Here is a 25,004-nt window from a genome sequence, read left to right on the forward strand (position 1 = left end):
GGAGTGAATTCCAGAAAAAGAGCTAGTTTCACAGATCTGAAATTTTCTGTGCGAAAACAGAAAGTTTGGAAAAAAATATTTTTCACTGGGAAATTAAAAGTGATGGCTCCTGCGGCTGCTGCCCAGCTCACACTGCTCAATTCCACTTCTGGCAGAAGGTGAACTGAGAAGCTGTACAAGCAGCTGCTGAGGCTGAGCCCCAGCTCCACACCTCCCAGTGTGGAGAAGGAAAGGCTGGGAAGGGGGAACCGGAGCCCAATGGGTGCCTGGAAACCCTCAGCAGATCAGCACTTTTCTGCACAACATCCACTGTCGAGCAGCCAGGCATGACACAAAGTCCACTTAAGGTCCCAATAAATTAATTTTTTCTGAAAATCCATTTCTGCAAAGATCTCACTTTGACATTTTGTTCTGATTGAGTACACACCTCTTCTCCCTGGAGGCACAGCTTTCTGTTTCCCACATACCCAGGCACTCAGAGGAGCGCTGCCACCCACTGCTCCATGCCCACAGTGAGGGCACTGTGCTGGACTGACCTCGGCTATGACACCTGAGATGGGGATCCCTCCGTACGCAATTAGAACAGCCCTGAGACTGCAGCCAGGATCTGAGCAGAAGCTCAGCACCTCGGCCAGTGGAGCTATGAAATGTTTGTTCCGGCTGCAGAATAAAAGTGCTTTTAATGACACTTAAATAAATTGGCATATTACGGCATTCGGGGATAGGAATATATTCATCTCTTTACTTAGTCACAGGAAATTGCAGTGATGGATTGACATCATTTTATAACTGTATGCCATGCACAGCCAAAACAGAGGGCTCAGGCACAGAGCTGTACCCTGACTACATTCTCAATATTTGTCCCTAACAAAAGTTCAGCTAGCATGATGCAAGAAATGCACGTATAGGATGAAATATTCATTCACTATGCTTCGGTTGAGATTTTAAGGTAGCCTTATTTTCCTTGAATGTATGGGCTTATCATTATCAGCCTGAACACAACTAGCACTCCTCAAGGTTTCTTGCTGAAAGGAAATTGAGCGTGCAAATACTCTTTCATCATAATCACGCCGGCTGTGCTCGGTAATTCATAAAAGAGCCAGAAATATACTGAAATTCAATATTGTTTTAGTCCAAATCAATATTAATAATTGTTTGCATTTTTAAAGTGCAATTTACAATTGAAAAATGTAGAGAGATCAACCCATAGTTGCTAACACATCAAATTTTTGTATTAAACTTAAAGGCGCAATAATTATACTTAAAAATGTTCCTTATAAAGCAGGAGAAGGCATTGATCTGTGAAAACAGCTATCTATTATTTATATGCACAACATTAGAACTGGTTTTAATTATATATGAGCTGAAAGGTCAGTAACTATTTTATTTTTAAGGTCTTGATTTTAAATTTGGATAGCTTAATACAAATATTTACACACCATGGGCTAGGCAGGTTCTCAGTGGTGGGATGGCACACAGTAAAATGTGCTCCCATGGATTAGGCAAGGTTAATTCTCAAGAACTGAAGTGAAGGAGTCTCTAGCAGCAAATGGAAGTGTTTCCATCTGCTTTGCTGCAGAGCACTGTGTCTGTGACAGGCTTCTTGAGAGCGCGTGAAGCGAAACCACAGAGCACTGGCGGATGGCTCAGGAAGTGCAAATAATCAGAATTAAGCTTCAGAGGATTTTGTCAGCACCAGAGTTGAGGGTAGGGGACTGTAATCAGCTTGTAAACGTATGGGCTTGTGGTTTTATAGGAAATTTTTTTGAAAGAGAAAGATTGAAGAAGCTGCCAGGCTCCAGACTTCAGGTTGCTTTCAGGACGCATGGACTTTTATATTAAAATGAGCGAGATGGAACCAGGAGTTAAACTTTGTCCCTCTGCCATCCTATTCTGAATGGCAGAGCTGTCACTGATGCGCTACGGGCAGCCCAGAGGTCTGCTCAGCTCCTGGCTGAGGCACACCGGGTATCCTCATCAGGAGATAATTGCAGGGTGATAAAAGCAGAAGTTATTATAAAAATGGTCATTTCTTTTAGAAGTCCTGGGGGACCATGGAGCTTTGATGGTTGGCTATTTCTATGGACAGATTTGCTAAGCATCTTTTAGCACTGGTTAAGCGTAGCTGACCTGGTTTATCTTGGGGATAACTTCCACTGCAGGCAGACCAGTAATGCTCAGCACCTCTAGCACTATTTTCTATGATCTTCTGTTTGTAACCATGAACAGCTGCCACCTAATTGTAATGAAAGCTTAACAAAAGCCTAGACCTGAAAACATAGAATCATGGCATCATTTAAGTTGGAAGGCCATCTAGTCCAACTCCCCTGCAATGAACAGGGGGGACACCTACAGCTCCATTAGGTGCTCAGATTCTGGTCCAGCCTGACCTTGAGCATTTCCAGAGATGGGGCATCCAACACCTCTCTGAGCAACCTATTCCAGTGCCTCACCACCCTTACTGTAAAAAACTTCCCTATGTCCAGGCAAAATCTTCCCTCTTTTACTTTGAAACCATTTCCCCTTGTCCTGTCCCAGCAGGCCGTGCTAAAGATTCCGTCCCCTTCTTTTATCTATAGCCCCCTTTAGATACTGAACAGAAGGATTTTGATTTTTCTCTATCAAACTGAACGTGTAGGTCAATAAGCTCGTACAGCCCCGGGAACTCCAGGCCCAGAGCTGTAGGGCTGCACACCATGCCGTTGCTCCAAGCAACCTCAGTGAAGTCACAGAGTACAACAGAGCAAGAAAACCATTTAGCAATGTGCTACCTTTGGAAAATTAAACACCAAAAGGGATATTGCAGTGATGTAGCCAATGAAATCCAAAGCTCAGCAGCCACACTAATGTGAACCATACCTCTGCCAATGTGTGCAGAAAGGAGAAGAATTAGACATCCTTTTATTGCTACAAAAGCTGCAGTGCTCAGTGGGTTGCAGACGTGGAACAAGACCTACAGCATATGGAAGCATCCCCAGTCTCTCGACGTGAGCCTTGACTTTTTACAGGTGACCTTTTGCACTAAAATGGCACTTCTTTCTCCTTTTTTTTTACAGCAAGTCTCATGAAGCTTTATGGAATTAAGAGTATATGTGACACCACTTCAGTAATATTACTAGTAGGAGATACCCCTCAGATACTCATTTTGTATAGGTTTTATAAAAGGCAAAATATTTGAACAAGTCTTTGGAAAAAAAAAATAGTGCATAAAAATATTGGTTTAATTTCATCCGACACCAATGAATTCATTATTACAGTCTTTATCTGTGGCATGAGAAAACCAGCACCAACTACTGCTTTCATAAGAAATATCCTGAATGACTTCTTGCAAATCACATGACACCTCCCTGTGCAAAAATGCATCCATGTGTAAAATAATAACATAAAAATGAATGCAATTACTTCTTTCCTTCCAACAAGTGTTGTAAGGGGAAACACTGATGATTGCGAGGCACACAAATATTACATTGATGGGAACCATAAATACAAGTCAACAAGAAAACAAGATATACTTTGCTGTGTATCATCTGTGTCAGGACAAGTACTGATGTTTTGGTGTAAGCAGAATCCTTCTGAAATCAGTCTCACCACGAAATATTCAGGCAAGTGATCTCTGCACCTATTTAGCCTCAACCTTCCTTTACTGCTTTTGACATTTAACACAGGATCAACAGTGAAATCTTAGTTCTGATTCTTTTTAAAGGACCATTAAACACGAATGAATTGGAAAACTAGCATTCATTTCTCTGGGCTTCAGTCAGGTTCTTTGGAAGCAAATTCCTCAATTTAAGTAACAAATGCAGACATCGCTGCCTTGCAGTAACACCACCAGCCTGCAGCCAGAAGACAGCACTTAGCAAAGGAACAACAGACACCAACGCTGGCCTCCAGCATTAGAATAACCCTGCCTGATACAGGGTAAGCACAGCACACAGCCAAATCTGATGGTATCTTTGCCATTTAGTTAGATGAGCCTAATTCACCAGGGCTAACGTGCTGGTAGGGGTCTCAGCAGTACAGCCAGAGCATTGGTGCTGTGGAGGGGAATGTCAGAATATGCTTTTCTCTTCCCCCTCTGTGTCACAAATACTTATGGCAATTTGTTCCAGCTTCTGGAGCAGACCCCACTATGCCCATCTACGTTATAGCGTAAAGAGGACAGAAGTTTGGAGGCTGTCTGCCTTTTCCTCACTGAATGCAGATGAGTTACAAACTGCGTCTGATGTGAAATGCATCCAGTCAATAGGGTATATCCATTCCTAAAGAGTATCAATGCAACAACAGGAACTTTCCCAGTGACATTTAATGATTTCCAGTACTTACAGCACCGAAGTATGCCTAGCAGCTAGTTGCCTTATCTTTTCTTATTACAAATCTGACAAAAGGTGCTTAAAAATAATTGAATAACAGCAAACCAAATAGTAATATTCCCTTCCACTCTACTAGCATCACTGATCCTACTCAGGATTCTCATTACAGTTCACTATTGAAAATCCTCTCCTGTTTCAAAGGCTGAGTAGTTGCTCTAAAATCCGTGTTTCCTCTGACTCTCTGAAATGTGGAACGTCTGACATTCTGGTGCACAGCAGCATACAGATAGAGAAGAACTAGATATGCATCCCACGCTGGCATCTCAGTCACTGTGCAGTAACCATCATGTTGGTGTCTCTGCTCCCCTATGTAAATGAAGACCTGCCAGACAGGTCCCTTGCCAGACAGACTTGTCCTGAACCAACACCAGAGGAGAGCTGCATCTGTGCCATGCCAGTAGCTCCTCATCACACATTACGGACCAGGATGGTTTGGACATCTCTCCCTTTCTGCCCAGGAGTTTGTGCTTCCAGGAGACTTTCTTTGTGTAGAGGGGGAAACTCAGCCCCAGCTCCACCACCCACACATATATTTCCATCCACTGTCATGTCTTCCTGCCCTCCATACCCTGCACTGCTGCTTGGCCAGGTGAGGCTGAGGAGTCGTGGGGCCATTTGGCAAACCACATCAGCAGAAAGGTTCAACTTATAAATCTCTCATTTTGTTGTTACTCCTGGGGAGAAGCTGGCCTTGGTGAAACGCAAAACTTTCACAAGCCAAGGAGTGCAAAGCTAGGGCAAATGCTCAGTACTCTATCTAAGTGCTCTTAAGCAATACTACATAGCCTCATGCTGCCTTTGAACTCTCACCATCCACCTCAAATGCTTGCTTTGCTTTTCCCAATAAACTCCTAAATATGTCCCAGCTCTGACTCTTTGCAAATCCTTATGCACCATTATCCACATGTATTTTCCCTCACTCATCATTACACGCAGTAACATGTCACTCCCTTTAAGCGACAACAAAGCCTGCAGATATTTCAGCTCCCTAATTAACACCTAGGAGATCACTCAGCTTGCTGAAGGGCCTCTTTCCTTGTCACACATGGCATGGAATCTGGGGGGGGGGGGGGGCTCAGCCCTATTCAGACCTCTCAGCCCATGCAGACTGTCTCATATAACACTTATGTCTCTGTACATCCACACCAAGATTCAAAACAAAAATTCTACTCCATTTCATTTAGAAATTTGCTCTTCAAAACAAAATGCAAATATTTCAGTTTACTTTACTTTACCATTTAACCTGGGAAAAAAATTTCAGCTGGAAAGTAAATGTAACAGGCATTTTAGAGCAAAAAAAATAACAACAACATAGTTTTCTAACAGGATCTTTTTGCAGAGTATCTCCTTTCAATTAGCCATTGTGTTTCAACTGCCCAAATCAAGAACAATAAGAAATAACTTATTTGTGACGTGTGGACATAGTCAAAGTGAAAAAGTACCTTGACTCAACAGATGGTGATCTCTCATTTGGGAGAAAGCATTTGTAATATCGCAATAAGAAACAAATTAGTCACCAAGGCTGGAAGGATTAAGGGAGCCAGTACTGGGTGAAAACAATCAGATGTACACAGTTATGAAAACTGCTTGAGTCAACAAAGGAACCCACTCAATTGCCACAGCAAAATGTTCCATTTCAAGGTTATGAAGGCTATTTTCTTCTTCCTGGAGTAACCATAGTAGCATCGCAATGAACTACACACAGTGTGAGCCAGGAGGTTGTTTTCTTTCTGCTTTTGCAGAAATTTTGTTGCCTGTTGTTTCCTCAAGTGCAGAATTAAATCCACCCTCACATGTAACAATGGTTTTTAATTCCTAACTTACAGGGACAATTTTACAGCTTGTGTGTTTTTCTTGCCTGCTTATGATTCTCAGACAAAGAATCTTCAGACAGTTTCAGGAAATGGAACTAACATAAAGGAATCATGAACCTCCACACTGCATTACATGCACCTTGAAGATGGCACAAAGTTAGGCTGTGATGTTGGAGGACACAGCCCTCCACATGTATACAAAACCACTCAAAAGCCCTGTTGTAGAAACTGCTTAAAATCTCAAGAGGTTTGCCATGTGAATAAAATTTTTACCCAATGGCTAGGAATGTATATATACATAAAATACATATATTTAAACTTTAAGCTCTCATCTTTCTCTCCTTAACACATCTAAAACTGAACAGAAAAAATAATTTATGAATGCAAAATCCAATGTACATTTGCTTTGTACTGACATAAAGAAGAGAATTTGCCCAGGCACTTACCTGTTTGGTACTTCTGGAAGTCCAGCTCACTCCAGTTGCTCTGAATCTTCTGAAAGAAGGTGTTTTTATTTGGAGTAGCCAGGAAGCCTATGGAAGAGACAAATGAAGGAACTTTAGGACAGCTGAAGATGATTATATCAGGGAGGTGCAAAAATTGTCATACAGTTGTGCAATTAACTAAATGATGATCATCTAAAAGAACCCTTTGATAAATGTGACAATTGCTTTAAATAGAAGAAGCAAGTGGGGGGAGAGGGAAGCATTTCTGACCGGACTAACTGGGGAGAAGTGGGCATCTGAAAGCCTGGGCACCTCTCCTCTGTGTTTTAGACCAGAGTTTACTGCATTCAGCAGAAGGTCTTGTAATGAAATGCAGCCCTGCTGGCAGCAGGGCAGGGTGCCTGGGTGTGGGGATCTGCTGCCTTGTGTTCTTTCCACACCAGCACAGAAGAAAGCTGGACAAGTTCATTGTTTACACTCACTATTTGCACTTCCTCTGTACAGCTCCCGTGAGATGCTAATTTGAAACAAAGCAAAGAAGACTTTTTTCATTTCCAAGTCTAACTGCTTTGGAGATTATATTTTAGTCTCGGAATAGTATTATAACCCCTCCAGGACCTCAGAGAGGTGTGTATTAGCTTGCTACAGACCTACTGCAGTACTGAGGGGATTAGTAACACATGACTCCTGCTATGATTTGCACCCAGAAAGATAGGAATGAAATCTTCTTGACTTTGAAAGGATTATTTTGGTTGTTTACTGAGTGCTGTCCCTTTGGTCTTAAATTGTAGATGAAAGTGGAAACCAGAAGTACCTGCGTGCTTCGTACTGCAATATGTGGAGAGGATGAGAAGAGCAGCTTTGCCGTGGGGTTGGGAATCAGACATAGGGGTCATGTGCTATTGCTCTGACTTCAACCACATAAAACAATTTCACAGCTTTTTGCAGCTATTCCAAAATTCAGGTTTTAGCATGTTATGTGGGATAGTATACCTTCTAGTGATGCACATGTCCTAAGGACAAAACTAGTAGACATAACAGAGTAGAAATGGGCCCACTAATACCCGACAAACCAAACTTCCTCTAAAATAAGAGAAAGCCTGCTGAACTCCCTTTCCCCCACTTTTTGCAGAATATGGGTTCATGCGTATGTGAGCAAAAAAGGGTCCTGCAATTTCCAGGATTCCCTTTGTATCAAGAAATCCCCATTCTGCATAATTGGAGGAGATGCTGAAAGCCGGAACACATAATGACATCAGTGACTGGGGAACAGAGCTATTAAAAGTCAGTAATTTCTGCCTAATTTCCTACAAAGATTGGTGTGTACCAGGTGGCACATAACATAGGTGGTCAGCTCACTGTGTGCATTCATTCAGGATGGCTGAGACACAGGGGACACTAATTAAGTTGCAGAGAAGAACTGGAGCCAGCTCATCAGGCAGGTCAGTAGGTCTCATTCAGCCAAGCACCAGTTCCTCTCTAAGCAGTTCTTAGTAAGACTGAGAGCTTAAAGTAATGCTGCATGAAATCACACAAGGCAGGTTATGCCTTCTTTTCTTTAAATTCAAACTGCTTAAATTGATCTGTGCATCTGGCCACACTGGCTGGCTGCTCAGAGTGTGCCCAGCAGAGCTATGGGTGCGGGGGCTCAGCATCAGACCTCTCAGAGAGGCCGGTATTGCAGAGGTTGGAAGGCTGAGCCACCTCCCTTCCCTGGTGCCCAACAATCTGCCAGAGCCCTTTGGATTCAACTTAGAATTTCTTACTTCATCCTTCTTCAAAATATTTACTTTTTCTTATTACACAAAGAAGAACAGAACTACATACAAAGTTGAAGCAAATCAGACAAAAAATAAATAGCTGTGTTTAAATATCAGATGGAAACAAATTTATCTTTTCCAAGCCAAAAATCAAAATTTTTGTTCTAATGATACATCAGCAAGAAGACAGTGACAGAAAATCCAGTGCCCAAAGATGAAAGGAATGTGAATGGAAGCAACCACAGGATTAATAGCTTCTTATTTCTTTCTGCACTGAAAAAGTTTGAGGATTTGGGGCATAATACTTAGGATTAATTTGCATTTCCTACTTCCAAGAAGTGCTGACAGCTACAGAATAATGTGACTTTTAATATTCCCACCCTGAGTACCATGCCTGCATTTGTAAAACTGCTCTAAAAAGTTAGTTTTACTGGCAAATATGGATAAGGCTTATAAATCTTTTCTTTTTCCTGTAAATGTCGCAATAAGCCCGATCTACAAGTCTGAGTAAAGTAGAGAGTGGATATTTGAGTGACAGGAAAACACAGTGCCCCGTATTTGAAAGGTCTTCAGTCTCTGCAAGTGCTTTGAAGTAAAGAAGTGAATGCTTGGCTGCTTGGCTCAGCTTCAGATACAAAGAGCAGCAGTAGTTCATACAGCTCATAGAAACACAGTTAATATGTCTAGAAGTGATAATTTCTGTAGTAATAGCAAATCTTTTACTAATATTCTTGTAGTAATAGTGTTCTGTTACTTTCCGTTCGGCTAATTGCTCACTGTCCCTGTCCCAGCCACTAACCAGATTACACAATCTAAGGAAAATTAGCTTAATAAAGCATAAAGTGAGCGCACCATTACAGCCCTCTTTCAGAGCGCACAAAACAGTACAGCAGAAGACAAAAACCCATCACAGCTGCCAGCAGCTCTCAGTTAAACGTCCCCACATCAGCCAGGGGAACACTGACATTGAACATACAGTTTTTATGCCTATTTGTTAAGGATTGTTTTATGAGAATATGTCTGCATTCATAAACACCTTTGAGCTGACAATACCACCAAGTCAATGCATGCCAGTAAGTGGGGACAGATAGGCAAAGAGAAAACACATCTGACCAAACAGTGTTGAGGCCCCATGGCTCGGTGCGGCGTGGGCAGTTCTGCACAGAGCAGTGCCTCCACTTGGAGCTCTGCAGCACCGAGGACCTCAGTTTGCATTCCAAGAATGGTGCAACAATGCCCAGGGAAATCCCTGCTGTGTAGTGTGTAAATGGTTAAGCAGCAGCAGAAACGTGCCTGGTGGAAACACATCAATCCCTGCTTTGAGAAGGCACAAACAACTGAATGCTGCTGCCATCCTTTGAATAACACTTGGCTTTGACTCTGCACCAGCAGCCTGCTGTCAACTAAAGGAACTGGTTGCTGCAGCTTGTACAGCATGAGAAATGAAGTTTACTGTGTACGTGTGAACTTGGCATTTACATTGATTCATAGGTGATCTGTAATTGTCCAATTTAGCAATCAGTAGATGTTTGCAAACAACTTGGGTAGTCTGTTGGCTTGCTGATGTACATAGTAATGTAAATCTGCAGCAGGCATTAGTTTGCATTCCTCAACTGACTTGGAGCTGCATCAGCACCTGACAGCAGAGCCCCAAGAAGGGAGTGTACACGGGTGTCCTGCACCTTAGTCATTCTCTTCCATTCTTGTCATTGCACAATTTCTTTCACCTTTACGCTAATTCTATTTGTTCTTGCCAAGTGACTGAGCTCTTGAAACACTTTTTAAATCTTAAAAGTTGCAATATTCGTAGTGCTGTGAATGGTGCATGCTCTAACATCATGGACAGCCAGCCTAAAATATGCTATCCATGTAAAAAGTTGATCTCTACTATGGATAGACAGACCTCTTCTTGGGAGCAAGTTACCCTACTGCTTTGCTCTCAAGGTTTTTGTGCTTTCCTTTGAAGTATCAACTACTGCCCCCTATTAGGGAAAGATTCTCTTCGAGATGGTCCGAAGACAATCCCCTGAGTTTCTACCTGAAGCACATCCTGCCCTTAGGTTATTATCTATCAGCGTCATTGTTCACAGACTTGTTGGCAGACAAGGGAGAGATTGTAACATCCACAAAACTCGGGAGTGAACAAACAGCAGTGTGCTGTCAGATGCAACCCCATGTGCAGCCTAGGTAATGCATCTCAGATGAAGAATTAAACAATAGAGGTGTTGGCAGAAAACAGTCTCTTTTTGCCTTTCTTGGGTTGACCATTATCATAATGTCAAATTGCTTGCAGTAAAGATGTTTAGCCGTGAGGCTTTTTGGAGACCTCCAAGAAAGGAGGTCTCCAAAGTACTGCTTTCTGTGTCACTCTCCTTATTAGATTTAAATTAAAATGTTCATTTTAACTTCCATCTAAACAAAAATTGCTTTGCCAGAAGGCCGAGGCCTCACTTTTATGACACAGACCTTTCCAGGAGAAGCTGCAGGGAGCTCCTGCTCAGACAGACTCAGCAGTGGACACCGTGCAATAGCACAACTCCAGCTAAGCAGCCAACACGAGGCATCTTTCCCACTGCACTGTGTTGAGGTATCTTTCTAAGAAGCTTTCAGAACTGCCTGGGAGCAGGGGGGAACTAGTCCTTCTGTGTTTGAAACTAAAAGCCATGATAGCTGAATATTTTGCTAAAATGTTCAAATGCTTTCCACAAATTTATTTGTAAGATTCTTATCTAAAACTGTGCAGCCTTTTTCCTGAAAAGGTTTGTTTTAATGATGCACCACTGATTCTCCTACCGGATGCTAATACTTCTCACCTCACAATTCAGATGAGTGCTATGGTGATTAATGAATGTCTTTGAACTGGAAAGTGCTACCTTCGTGCTAATTGTTATCTGTATATACACACAGTTCTGCTGCTTTCAAGGGCAGAACATTCACATACCATTGTAACGGGAAAGCTTGGAAAAATGCATATTGATGCATAGGAGTTTTATGCGCTGCAGAAACGTATAAAGGAAGAATAAATTAACAGTTAGATGTTTCAACTCATTATGGCATGTTCTGGTGAACTGCTCCCCATCTGTTTAATAAGTTCAGGGCAGCTGAAAATGGAGTTTTGATTGGAAGCTGCTTGCAACCTTATCTTCTTGCACTCCCAGTAACACTAATAAGAATTATAAAATATTATATCTTTTTGCCTATTATGAGGAGCACAGCTAAAGTATGTGACTACGAATGCAAAGTATAAGTTGAAGGCTGCAGATTTGTGCAAAACTCTCTGGGGCTCTGTGTGCACCAGTCCAGAGCTCCCACACACAGCATCCTTCTCCCTCATACACCTGATGAGGCATTGCCTGAAGAAACTGTTAGCTGATGCTCCACTAACATTTTTCTTTTTTCTTTTCCTACTTCATTTTTTTTAATCTGATCTATCTTTTAAATCATGGGATTTAACTACAAACAATATTTTCAATTGAAGACACTTCATTCACATGTATCAGTTGATGCCAACTGCTCTTGCAGCTCTCTGACCAGCCTGGGAGTGCTCGTGAAGTGCACGCTCAGCATCCATAGAACAGTTGTTCCCATTCACTAGGTTTACTCTCCTAGGACATGTTAATTAAAAACAACTGATTGAAAAAATAATTACAGGAGACTAGAGATGGGAAAAGCCTAGACCCATAAATTAAAGATCTCTGAAATTGTGTTTTGTCGAGAGGTACTAATTTTGTTAGGGGCAAGAGGCTCTCTTTCCTTCTTGGACTCACTCTACATTCGCTCTTTGCAAAGATGAGTGACCAGGGAATGACAGTAGTGTTTCTTTAGAGTTGTATCATTACATGTGGCCTTCTGTCAATACATGCTTCCATCTAGCCTTCATTACTGCTGCATCGTGAGGTGTCTAAACTAAAAGGCTATGTGATCCTTAACACAGATGTCCTATAGGATATGGAATAATATAAACATCATAACCGTTAAAAACTGCTACCGTAGCATTTCTTGCACTAATTAAAAACTGGCTAGGGACCTTCGTTCTTGATACCGCCTTTACTTCAAACAAAAACATTTCAACAAATCATAAAGTGAAAGTGGTTTAGCATTTTAAGCTAATAATAATTGTTTTAGAAGCCCATATTTGCTCAAGGGTGTAATTCATTCAAAAAACAACCTTAAAACTCAGCGTTACGCAAATAAAAAAACTTAGTTATTAGGGAATAGATATTTTTAAGCTGCTGTCTTTCAAATTATGATCATGCATTTCTTGCCAGCTCACATTCCCAGCAGAGAGGAACAGTACCACTGACCCCAGCTCAGGGCTGGGAGACACTTCAATTCCCTGCTCTGTTACAGCCTTCCTGTATAATCTTGGGCAAGAAATTTATCTCTTTCCTTTCCTGTAAAACTGGGGTAGTAGAATTCTCCTCCCCACGGGCATGCAGAGAGCGTAAGTAGGTTAGAAAAGGTAAATGTTTATATCAGGGAACTAAACAATTCCTAGAAAGCTCTGACTGCGTGGTTTTACAAAATGATGCTCTGATTTTGGTGCTGTAGCACCTTGTCACAGGTGATGTGATCCTAAGTACCCATTTATCCAAACCACTGACTATTTAGTATGGACACCTTCTGCAGTAAACTCAAGGCAGAGTTATTCATGTTCCCTAATTGCTTGCATATAACGGCAGTGGTTGGAATTATAACACAGTTGCTCTGAAGGCTAATCCTTCCCTAATCTGGCTCCACTGGAGCTTTAGAGTTAGTATTTGATCCTTAAAATGTATATATGTTTGTAAGAAATATATGTGTGAAAAAAAAACCAAAATAAACAAACAAAAAAAAGCAACCCATCCATGCATCCACATGCACGTAACACATATAGATGGAGTTATACAAGGACCCACATGGATTCAGCTTTGCTAGTGCTGAAAAGTGTAGCTTCAGTTTCTCTTGGTTTTACTTTTAAAAAAGGCATAAACGTTTGAGGGAAAAATAATTAAAAATACACAGTTAACCTCCGCCATCATTTTTAACAGAAAGTAAAGCTGCATTTGCCTATATATAGACAGAACTTAGTGATGCTTAGCATTCATATAAGATACAAGCATCCATCAACGTTCCTGGCCTCAAGCCTACCTCTGGCTGCTCTACACACTGAATAAACAAACACAGTTGCCACTAAATAACCTTATCAGTCAGTTTCAAAAATGACTTCACCGGAACTGCAAAAGTGGTGTTCTTTTTTTGGTGCATTTTAGACATTTAGAAAACAAATACCCTGCAGAGAATTAAAAACCAGCTATGGAAACCATGAAAAGCAAAAGAAGTTGCCTCTAACACCAAATGTTCCAGGCACATCAAGAAATCTTTAAAGACTTTTCCTGGAATAATTACTTTGAAATATCACCTTTCCACAACCCATCCTCCCTGCAGGCTAATGTAACACAAGCTTTCTGTACCTAAAACCTCTTTTGTAAATAAAGACCACCTTCAGAAACCTTTACACCAGCTCACATTTCCAATTAGAAATACAATAAAAGCAAAGTGACTCCTGCAATCTGTTGCTGTTCTCCAGCTGGGGTCCTTGTGGTAAATAATCTGCTGATCAGAAATGTGGTTATGTTTGCTGGGAACCAGTTTCAGTGCCTGTACTTTAATGGACCTTCCTACATGTCACCAAAAAATGTATGGCCAGCACACATGCGTGGCAAAAGTATTTCTTTTAATTAATACAGCAGTTGGCACTGCTAATGATTGTTTTGTTGTTTTTTTTTTTTTTTGCTCACATTCTTCCATCTATTCACTTCTTAACTCTTACCAGAATGGGTACTGGTTCCAATGGGACTATTTGTGTGCTTAAAATGAAGTATTTGCCTTAGGACTGTGTGCAGTCAGAGGTTTAGAATCATATACACGGTGCCCATCTGGGACTGACTAGTCCTGCTGCTGTTTTCCTGAAATGGCACGTAACTGCAAGTGTTAGAGCCAGCCAGGAGAACTGCAGAACCGAGCCCAGAAATCTGTTCAGAGTTCCCTGGGGAAGAGAGGCAGCAGCTCCAGTGTTCCTGCAGCCAGCCAGCTTGCTCCCTGCGCTCTGCCTGCTGGTGCTTTGTGCAGCCCCATGAAAGGTGGCCCAAGCACTGTGACCAGCATTTCTCTTTGGAAATCAATACACCCATGGAGCTTTTGCAACGGGCTGTGTAGCAACCTGCAGTGCCCCACTCCAGTTCAACTATTTTCCTCAAGGCTGAAGTAGTAGGCAGCTGCCAGTTCTTGGTCACTCTCCGCATGTTTGACATGCAAGGTACTATGTGTGTTATCTTTTATCCCCATATTATCTCACTTCATGGTTTTCACATTGCTTAATCAGTGCAAAATAAAAAGTGACATACGATTCACTCAAAAGAAACTATTAAGAGGGTTTCTCTGCAAATTACAGTCATGGCATGATCGCTTTTCCCAAGTCATATTTCTGATGATATTCTACACTGTACTTTCAACATGTTAAAAACAGTGACGTATAATTAAAGACAAACTGGTAGGGCTGAAATTGACTGGATGACTGCAATTTACTTACCGAAGAAATACTAACGAAATCAGTTGTCTGATCTAAAAAAGAACTTCAATCAACTAATGTACCTTAAACAATATATGTTGTGTGGGTAAAGTTTTAGAGGGTTTTGTTTTACCTTTTGTAGGTATGTTACGCCAGACTTCCAGATGAGAGGACGAGACTATGAGTGAAGAGCGCTCTGGAGATTGCGTGCAGTTCTTTTCCTGGGTCCAAATTGGATTGATCTGAGAACAATAATTATGAGGCTGACATGTATGTTCTCCTTCATCTTGCTGTTTGGAGCAGCTGGGCTTGTTGTCTTCATTCACCTGCAGGATCCAGAAGAAATAGTTCATCAGCAGACACCAGGTTAGCATTCCTGTTTCTGGTTGACTCTTTCATGTTCAGTTTTTTATACTTGTACCCTTAACATGTTTACATTTTCCACAGAGGTTGCCTGAACACAGGTAAGTAATTCTTTTTTTTTTTTTTAAATAAAGACTATTTTGAGGTTAATTGACCACAAAAAGAAGGAAAAAAAGAGTTTGCATAAAAAGCAGTTCCAAGAAACAATTGACTGATTATGCAGGAATCTTTGCCAAGGTGTACCGGGTCCAGCTGGATGAAGTTAATAGTCTGCTAAAGTGCAGATCGACTTCTGCTGCCAGTTATACCACTGTAAATCTGGAACTGAGAAATTCTGTCAAAGTTCAACTCTGAATACACCCTTCCCTGCATATGGTATTCAGTGTTTCATAGAGATGCAAGATAAGAGATGCATAAAATAAGTCATGCAAGAAGCTTAAAATATTCGAAGATGTAGTCCTTCAATGTGCATAACTTCTACTAAATATTTCAGTTTCCATTCATAAGTGTGCCATATTCTCATGTTACTAACTTTAAAAAGCCAAAAAAAACCCACCCCATATTCATGTGAGAACTTGAAAACTACAGGCTGAAGCAGTGGTTTCCTTTTAAACAATGGGCATGTAAGAAGTGTGAAAATGCACAAGACTTCCCTTCATTTCCTTACAATCACTTTTTCTTTGACTAAGGCTGCAATGAAGGCTGGTTTAGAGCCTAGACAAATGTCAGCACAGTTACTTCAGCTCCTAATAATACTCCAATGCGCAGAGGTTCCGTCATTGTGTTTGCTCATATATGCACTGAAATTCTCCTCTGACTGAATACGTGCTTTATAAGTCTATTCAACTGACGACTTCATTGCACAGTCGAGGTGACTGTGTATATTTTCAAGATAAAATATTAGTAACATTTTTAAAGCAGCTGAACCCGAATACAAAATTACATTACACTTTAACAGAAGTCCTTACATTATGTGCTGATTTCTCTGCCCAGGTTTACTAAGTGCTTACTTCCATGTCACTAACCAATCCATACTTTAACATGTTTATTCCTTAGTCCAATTGCACACCAATTCTGAAAGCAGACACTCAGCTGAAACTGTAGATATAATGAACCATCAGTGTGTCACAGAAAGCAGAGAATTAACCAGTCACTTCAGTGCTTTTCTAATTCGTTTTTGTATACTTAGATGCAAAATAATTTACAGATTAGAACTGACAGTACTGTGCATATTCATTTGGAATCAATACTGCTATGAGGTCTGTATCTTAATAGGAAAATAAAGAAAAAATCAGAAATTACACATCCCGAGTTAGCCATACAAGCTCACTGGAGCAGCTCATATGGTTAATGCCCAAAATGGTGATTGCACAAAATGTGTAGTAGAGAGGAATCACCAACATATCTCTACTATCGAGATGCACGCTGTGCAGGGCCTGCCTTTCCTCTTAGTAAACGTGGGATGGTTTTATGCTGAGAACAGATTTACCTTCATACTGTTATTGGCCACGTATTCGGTGTGGTTGTACCGTAACCTATGGAATTTAGATAGATCCTTATAGGATCAGATCATATCTCCTTCAGTAACCACAAGGGCCCAAACCCCCAAGGATTTATGACAGGGAAAGGATCATTTCCTATTTTATCCTTTAAATGTTATTACCCAAAGCCTCGCGTTAGCCTGCTGGGCTGGAAACCCCAGGCAGAAGCAGGCAATGGTCCAGGTGCCCCAGCTGGATCTGTTGTGATGGTGAGTCAAATTCCTTTTCTAAGACAAAGTAGCACTCCTGATCAGACAGTCCCCTAGGACTTAAAGTATGCTTCTGCACAATAGCTACCCTGTTCTCTGAACAGGTTTCACTGGTTTTCCTAAAGACTTGTAGCCTGTTCCCTTTCTCCCCTTTCCTGCCCTCACTGGTCACTTTTACCTTCCCTGCAATCTCTGAAGTTTCCTTCCTGTATGTCACTTAGTTCCCCTCCCCAGGCACTAACATCCTTCTATCCGAATGTATGACAAGACAGAAGCCAAGCAGAATGGTAATTCCTGAGCTCTCTTCTCAGTCACGTACCTCTTGAACTGCTGAGTGCAATATACTGTAAATTATAATAGAGGATGTAACTGCCGAGTGGGACACCCAAGCACATTTAAATAAAGGCAAGTTTGAACTGAGGTCCTCTTCTCCTCCCTCCTTGCTGCACTCCTTGATATATTCAGTAGCTGTCAGTAAGGTTCTTCATAGCTACAAAATGAACATCCCAGCAATGCTGTTACTGCCAAAGGTGTGTGATCAATTGCTTGATTCTCACATTCAATTACAATTTACGTTAACAGGAATCAGACTGCACCTTTGAGTAAAAGGCGTTCCATACAATTACTCTTATTTCTGTTTGGCTGATTTTCACATGCATTAAGTGCTTCCAGCTCATGGTGGACTCAGAAACTCCTCACCTCTACTCCTTCTGAAAATGATACCAGTTATCACTAAGACATGTTAGGAAGCATAAAGGACATAGGAAAAAACAGTCGGTCATTTCATTACAAAGAGAGTAGGCATATTTCATTGCCAGACAGCCTCCTGTGAAAATCTGTCAATCACAAGAGACGTTTTGGTGTGCTGAAAAGGATGCTTCCCTTCCCCTCATCAGAGCATTTCTCCTCAAAGGGGTCCTTTTCTAATGGAGAGTGGATACTGCTATAATTTGCTTGTCTGATTGCTGCCTCAATGGAATTGAAAAAACGCACGTGTCATTAAGCTGCTTAGGACAACAGATTTTGCATGGCAGAGCTTTATTGGATTAGCCTTTGGTTTTGCATTTCCCACGTAGTTACTGTGCAGCAAAGTGCATTTGCAGGGGTTAGAATCTTCTGAGGAAAGCTGCAGAAAAGTCAGTGATGTTTCTTTTGCACTGAGAAGCACCATAGGAGAGTTTTGCATTGTCCAAAAGGGCATTTTTCACTGTTAGTACATTCAGTCATCTTTAATTTAAGATAGTACAACTTATGAAACAAGATTAATAAAAATACTTTGGTACTTCAGCTTTATCTGTCCGTTCCGGAAATTGCTCTTGATTGTTGTAGTCCTAGCGAGCACGATGGCGAGACCTTGATGTACTACTTAAACCAGTATAAAATCCACAGTCATAAAACTTTAAGTAATGCTTACATTACTTTCACTGAGCAAAGTACTCCTGACAGTAGCTGTTTGTGTTGATTTGTTACTATTCATTTATTCTTTCCCTGTGCTTCACATTGCTACCTAATTGTGATGCTGTACTGAGAAAGCAATACCAAAGTAATTTTCCACAACATTAGTTACAATTTTCTTCTGATCTTTCGAGTGAAACAATCCCATCCTGTTGGCTTCTGTGAGCATATAAACCTTGATTACATTTATCTGTTGGAAACCAATGCTTACAAAGTATATACGCTCTGGATAGTGGGTGTAGAGCCTTTCTTCTGATTGACAACCATTCTGCCCGTACGGTTTTATTTATATAATGCATATCGCTCTGAGCAGATATATTTATGACAGACAGCTATTTAGGGTGGGCAGAAGAGATTTCCCAAGCCAATACATAAAATGCCGTGGATATTCCTGTGGTCATTAAAGGGACAATAACTTCACTTAAAACAGACATTTTCCAGGCTTCCGTGGAGAGTGCTATTATTATGAAGAATCAGGGTGAAGCAGGGGAGTGGGTTCAGCAGTGATACAAATGAGAGACAATGTTACATCATACAGAAATGTAATGCTGTCCTGTATATGTGTATAAAACTTTGGTTAAATAGAGACAAAAAAAAAAGTGAGGGAGGTGAGGGGAGGGGGGGAGGAAAGGGGAGTAGGCTAAGCACATTTGCACATGGTGCACAAGGAAAACTTAATACATACATTCCTATCCTAATGCTACTAATTCTTGCATACAGAAATCTCCTTTCCGTGATAGGATATTAAGCATGCAAGAACTCTACATCAAGTAAATGTTCAGCCACTGCACTGCTGTGCTTGTGGTGGAACCATTTCCAGCCAGCAGGGGGCTTGTCCAGGCCCTGTGGCTACCAAGGGGCTTCTCTGGCATACTGACGTAGTCCCCATCTCTTGGGACTGACCATGGAAGAGCTGACTGGACTAATGAGTATCTTTCTAGCCTTGTTCGGGGCCAATGCACTGTTTGAGATCACCAACAAACACTATGAACAACTTGGATTTGCAAGAGCTGTATTCGGGTGGTACAAGAAAGGATTACTTGGACAAACAAAATCAGTAGTGAGAGAAGAGTCCAGAGGCTGAAGCCATCCTGACAGCTTGGTGCTGGATTTCAAACACCTACGGGAACTTCAGAGCTGCAGAACTGCCAGTCTATGGGCTGGCATGTGGTTGTGAATGCTAAGTGTGGAGTCACGAATCATGAAGAACTGCTTCCCGTATGCATCAGGGATACAATACATACAACTGTACTTAGGAACGCGCTCTACAAACAAAAGCCAGAAACAAAGGAATATTCTAAAATGGCATCTATTTTTTGTTATAGAAAATGTAGCCAAATGAAAAAGAGCATTAATATTTCTGTAAACTTAGACAGCAAATTACTCTCTATGAGGTGATTAAGTCCACGGGAAACAGTTAATGTTTACTTTTTTGTTTTAGCCACGTGGTTACTGACTTCAAAAACCTCTAAGCTTTCAGTTAAAACTTTTAAGGTGAATATATACAGATGCACATTCCCGTGGGAGCTGGTAAAAGGATTTTCCACATCTTAAATATTGCAAGTTTGAAGCTCCAAAAGGGTGAAAACAGAGAGTAGAATAGAAATGGGTTTGCACTCTGTACCAGCATTTGAAAGTCAAGCAGGAATATAACTAAGCCTGAAACTCATCTGACTTAGATTCTGCAGAGATTGCTCTCTTTCCTTCATCTACCAATTCTGAACATAATGCTGTCATCCCCTTTATCTGCTGCTTTACCAAGGTATGTTGGGATGGGGAGAGAGGAAGGAGAGATGACAGTCAGAAGGGCCCACACGAGTGCTATAGCAAACCTGATGGCACAAGAGAACCACAGAGCAGAAGTCTTCTGTATAATGCAGTAGCCTTAGAGTAAACATTATATCTGAACTGACTTTTTCTTAATTACTTATTCAGAGCACATAACACCTTCCTAGTCACAAATTACAGGCATATGCACATCTCCATGTTAGCAGTAAATTTCCATAATACTTTCCTAGTGCACAATGTACCACTTGTTTTTTATACTGGAAACTTTTTTATAAACACAATTGAAAATGAACTGGCAGTGATGTATAATTTCAGAAGTAATTTTCCTACAATTTATAACTTGCTTGTCTTTGTGAACTGAGAGCCATTTACTCTGCCTCTCAACTAAAAGAACCAGCAGAAATGGAGAACAAAAGAATTTGGTACAGGGGGCAAGTGGGCCCTTCAGTGCACTTGTCAGGTACGAGTGCCGCACTGTTACTTGTGTAAGGCTAGCTTCCACCAGCTTAAGAGCAGTCACATCCTCTGAACTTCCCCGAGAAAGGAACGTGCCTGTAAGCAGATTAGTTCCCAACAGCCTGCAGTTGTTGGGAGTAAAAGGAAAAGATCTCCTTGTCTGCTGAGGGAAGGCACTTGAGATGGAAATGCAGTCTTCTGAGTTTGATACTCTGAATTTGATACTCCCTTTTCTGTTGCTTGAAATGGTTGTCTTTTAGACTGACTGTGAACCTGGCTATGTTGAAAATTGGGATGTGCTGGCAGCAGCTTCATCAGTCCACCAGTAAAGGGGAATCAAATGCTGTCCAGATGGTTACAAAAGACACCATGCTGCCAGTGGAGTCCTGTTCAAGACAAATGGAGTTCAGTGCTGAAAGCAATCACTTATCACCTGTTTTATCACATATAATGTGATAAAAATTGTCCTCTATACCACTTTTCCCTGTTATCATGACTATGCCATCTCCTTGGCAGACTTATGAAAAATAAAGCATTTGTTAATGTGCTCTATATCAAGTCATAATTTTTTTTTCTTTTTCTCCCTCTTATTTTTTTAACAGTTTATGTTAACGTGGTTTTAAACAGCTGAAAAGTCAATAGTGAAGTCCATTAAAGCAAATGCAGCTCTCAACTGTAACTTGCAGGCCACCGTTTCCGTAACCAGTATTTCCTGTCAACCATAGTGCTTCCCCAGAGACTGAGCACTTGTGTTAGCCTGTGTAATTGGGATATAAGGCTTCTGTGGTTCTTTCTGTCCTGCCTTACTGCTCAGACATTGCGTGTTACTGCGTTAAGCCAGACAAGTCGCCTGCTAAATGCTTCCATTTCCTCCTACACAGGGGGTTTCTGCAGGGTATTGAACGTACCTAAGGACTGCAAGATCCTACAACAAAAATGCAAGACCAAAGCATTTTGACTGCAAGATTATCCCACAGACCAGTGACCGGCAGAAGTTATAATCCCACTGCAGTGCTGCACACACGTTAGATGTCTGAGCTCATATCCACTGTCCATTTATTTAATGGCATAAAGTCCCTGTCACCTAATCCCAAATGTATTTATCAGCATAAAACCAGAGTGATGCAGTGCTAAATCAGATTCACATAGCATAGTACAGTTTCCACTTGCACAAATTTCCCTATCCCCTCTATTTCTGTGAGCATGTATTCTCAGATACTGACTGGTTAAAAACAGGTTTGATATTTCTTTTAAAGCCTACTTTTAAAAAATGTCAGAAGTTGACACTTCTTTGTTGTGTCTGGCAAAATAAAAAGTGACCTGCCATCTTAGAGCTGCATTCGTTCATGGTGCTTGGCAACATATCACAGGCAAAACTCAGCAGCACTGGGATATGTCAGAGGACTCCAAGAATGGCAGCTTTATGAAAGTACATTCCTAGGGAGCAAGCCTGTATGCTTCTGAGATTCCCCTAGAAATTTGCAGGAGCATTACAGAAATAGGCAAAAGTTGATCAACAGACCCTCCTGTCACCTCTAAACACTCATCTGGTATGAGGCTATATCTAAGTTTCCATAGGAAAGGTATTGGTAGTAGAAAGCTTCTGGTTTGCTTACTTTTTAAAACCTGAGACCATTTTGAGGAGCTTAGGTAAATTTAAAATACTTCCTGGATTTTCTAAATTTTATGCTATTAAAAATATTTTATAATATACTATGTACATTTCCATTCCCCAAAGTTATTAATGTTCTCCTAAAAGCTTAAACAAAACTTCTTCTCTCCAGTAATATCATCCTTTTTCATTTAGTAAACATTAATTTTCCTCTCATGATTCTAGTGAAGCTTGAAATTAAAGGTGGCTTTCTTCTCTATTATGGCTTTCTTGATGTATCATCATCAAAACTGTCAGTTACCTATGAGAGCATAAAAAGCCAGACAACTTCTTGTGGACATCATTATCATGTTCTCTGAATTAATAACGTACTTACTTTTGAAAGCAAGTGACTGGTTTTGGATCTATCACCACTTGACATATGCAAGGTGATTAAATGATTTAAATCATGTTCTGTATAGGTCCTATCCTACATGATGTTAGCTCATAGCAAAACAGCAGAAAAGCACTTCAGTACCAACCAAGTGCCTTGACCGTTCGATCTCCTCAGACACCTGAAGTGCTTTGCTGTCTGAGAGTCAGATATTCTGCATCTCATAGAATGAAGTCCCCCCTTTTTGCTTTTAGCTACTTAAGGAGACCTGTGTGGTGATTAAGTAGAATCTCTGCACTTTAAGGCAATTCAGACATGCTCTTTTCCACTTTTTTTTCAGATTTGCTACCCATTGGCTGTTCATACCTACAGAAATTGAGTCTTGTTGGGCTTCTGTTCCTGCTTTTTAGTTGAAAACTACACACTTTATCACAAAACTCTTTGCAGGGACTGGCGATATGATGTTTTGCTCTTTGTAGCACATTAGCCCATAGATCAGTGTATACAGACTTTTGGTATCCCTACCCTATGAAAGCAAAACATGCTATACTACCTTGAATGTATGCATGTACACAATGAGCAATGTGTGGGCTGGGAGAACATCAACGAATGTTAAGCCCCCCAATGGAGCAGTGAGAACTAAACAGCTTCATGAGGAAAAAGAAGAATAGTTATGAATGAAACTGCTCCAATGCCCTGCTCCTGTATCCTATTTCTCTACATTTCTCTTTCATGGAATCACAGAATGGGTTGGGTTGGAAAGGACCTTAAAGTGCTAGTTCCAAACCCCTGCCATGGGCAGAGGCACCTTTCACTAGACTAGGCTGCTCGAAGCCCTATCCAACCTTTCCATTTAGCATAATGATACATCAATTACACAAAGCCCGGCACTGGGATTTACGTAATGATGACATAAATATTGCTTGGAAAAAGCAAAGGTATGTTTAGCTTTAGAATTACTTTAGGCTTAAATCCTCAGGTGTCTTGGGATGCCCTGCACCTGCTGTAGTCAGTGTCTGACTTTCAGTCCCACTTACATGGAAACAGAGAAGACAGACATACTTATTGTTGTGGCCAGGAGAAACCCTACAAACCTACACAGAGGAAACTTGAAGTTTGCACGCTGGCTGTTCGAGGGGGTGGAAGTGGCTCCTTTTTTCAAGCTTTATGTAGTGCACAATGGCTGAGATCCTATATACTGTTTCTCAGATTGTTTTGGGTGTGGTTTTTTGCTTTTTTTTTTAAACCTAACTTGTTTGACTTGACTATATTTGTTAATAAAGTTCTGTAGAGCATAATGCCCATAAGTCAAACCACAGGAGAAATTATAGACAGCAATCACTATCGCTTTGTGCAAACTGAATGCAACTTTAATTGGGTCCTCCTAATTGTGCATGCGGCTGCTAGGAGAAGCATGATGATGCTTATCTCACAGAAGAAAACAAATTCCTCTCATTACTCATCTGTAAACAAATGAAAAGGTAGATATTCAAGTAGTCACAAAAGTACATGCATATACTTTCAGGAAGACACTACAATTTTTGTACAGTGCCAATCAGAGCAAAGCAATTCTGTGCTCATTTTTACTTTAACGTTGTTCACCATAATTGCTTAAAATTTGTCTTGAATACTTTGGTCAGTGAGAACTTGAACAGGGATGGGATTCACAAGGCCAGAACAAACATGGCTACCTCAGACACTAAATTCACCTAAATGGGTGTGGAGAAACACAGGGAATGGCCAAGATTAATACCGCAAACCAATCAAGAGATTTCCTATAAGCTGTAAAAATGAAACTTGACCCATTCATTTAGCTCAAGAGATGTCAGTAACTTGGAAACAGGAGGCATCCTTAAGGCACAACCTAATTAAAATTCCAACCATTCTGCATCTGTAAGCTGCTCATTTTCAAGCTATTGAAGAGAAATAAGTTCACGGAGAAAGTACGAAGTCAGGAATTGTTTAACACATATATATTGATGATGTGTTCAGTCCATGTTAAACCAGCAATGGTATTGCCTCCTCCACAGGCATTTCTCACCAGTATCTGCACTGCAGAAAATACCTCAGAATGGTTCTTGGTATTACTTATACTTTGTAGGAGAAAAATAAAACGAACCATTAGCAAACCACTATAACAGCCTTCTACCATTAGCAAAGAAGAACACGTAGTGGGAGAGAAACAGGAAAAAAAAAAAAAAGGTGTGTACAGCACACAAAGAATGGTAGTGAAGGAGGTATGAGAAAGAAAAGCTGATATCACTGCC

The 25,004-nt window shown here is 40.9% G+C and overlaps 2 protein-coding genes across 3 annotated transcripts in view; one reads left to right on the forward strand and one right to left on the reverse strand.

Annotated features, from left to right (window-relative positions):
* The window catches only part of PEPD (peptidase D), a 365,025-nt gene that overhangs the window by 198,926 nt on the left and 141,095 nt on the right, over positions 1-25,004 (reverse strand). Inside the window, exons 5-6 of the mRNA XM_046899469.1 lie at positions 15,074-15,266; positions 6,631-6,717 (exon numbers count right to left, since the gene is read on the reverse strand). The gene's annotated coding sequence lies outside the window, so the exon portion shown is untranslated. The remainder of the gene's footprint in view (positions 1-6,630; positions 6,718-15,073; positions 15,267-25,004) is intronic.
* The window catches only part of CHST8 (carbohydrate sulfotransferase 8), a 170,099-nt gene that overhangs the window by 26,860 nt on the left and 118,235 nt on the right, over positions 1-25,004 (forward strand). Inside the window, exon 2 of one of the 2 annotated variants that reach the window (XM_015292473.4) lies at positions 15,083-15,306. In XM_015292473.4, the coding sequence (XP_015147959.1) occupies positions 15,198-15,306 (109 nt within the window). In that variant the 5' untranslated portion in view covers positions 15,083-15,197. Of the gene's footprint in view, positions 1-7,469; positions 15,307-25,004 lie in introns of those variants that run through there. The other variant, XM_040645925.2, reaches the window with a different exon arrangement.

Source organism: Gallus gallus, chromosome 11 (genome assembly GCF_016699485.2).
Source record: "Gallus gallus isolate bGalGal1 chromosome 11, bGalGal1.mat.broiler.GRCg7b, whole genome shotgun sequence".
Lineage (NCBI taxonomy): Eukaryota > Metazoa > Chordata > Aves > Galliformes > Phasianidae > Gallus > Gallus gallus.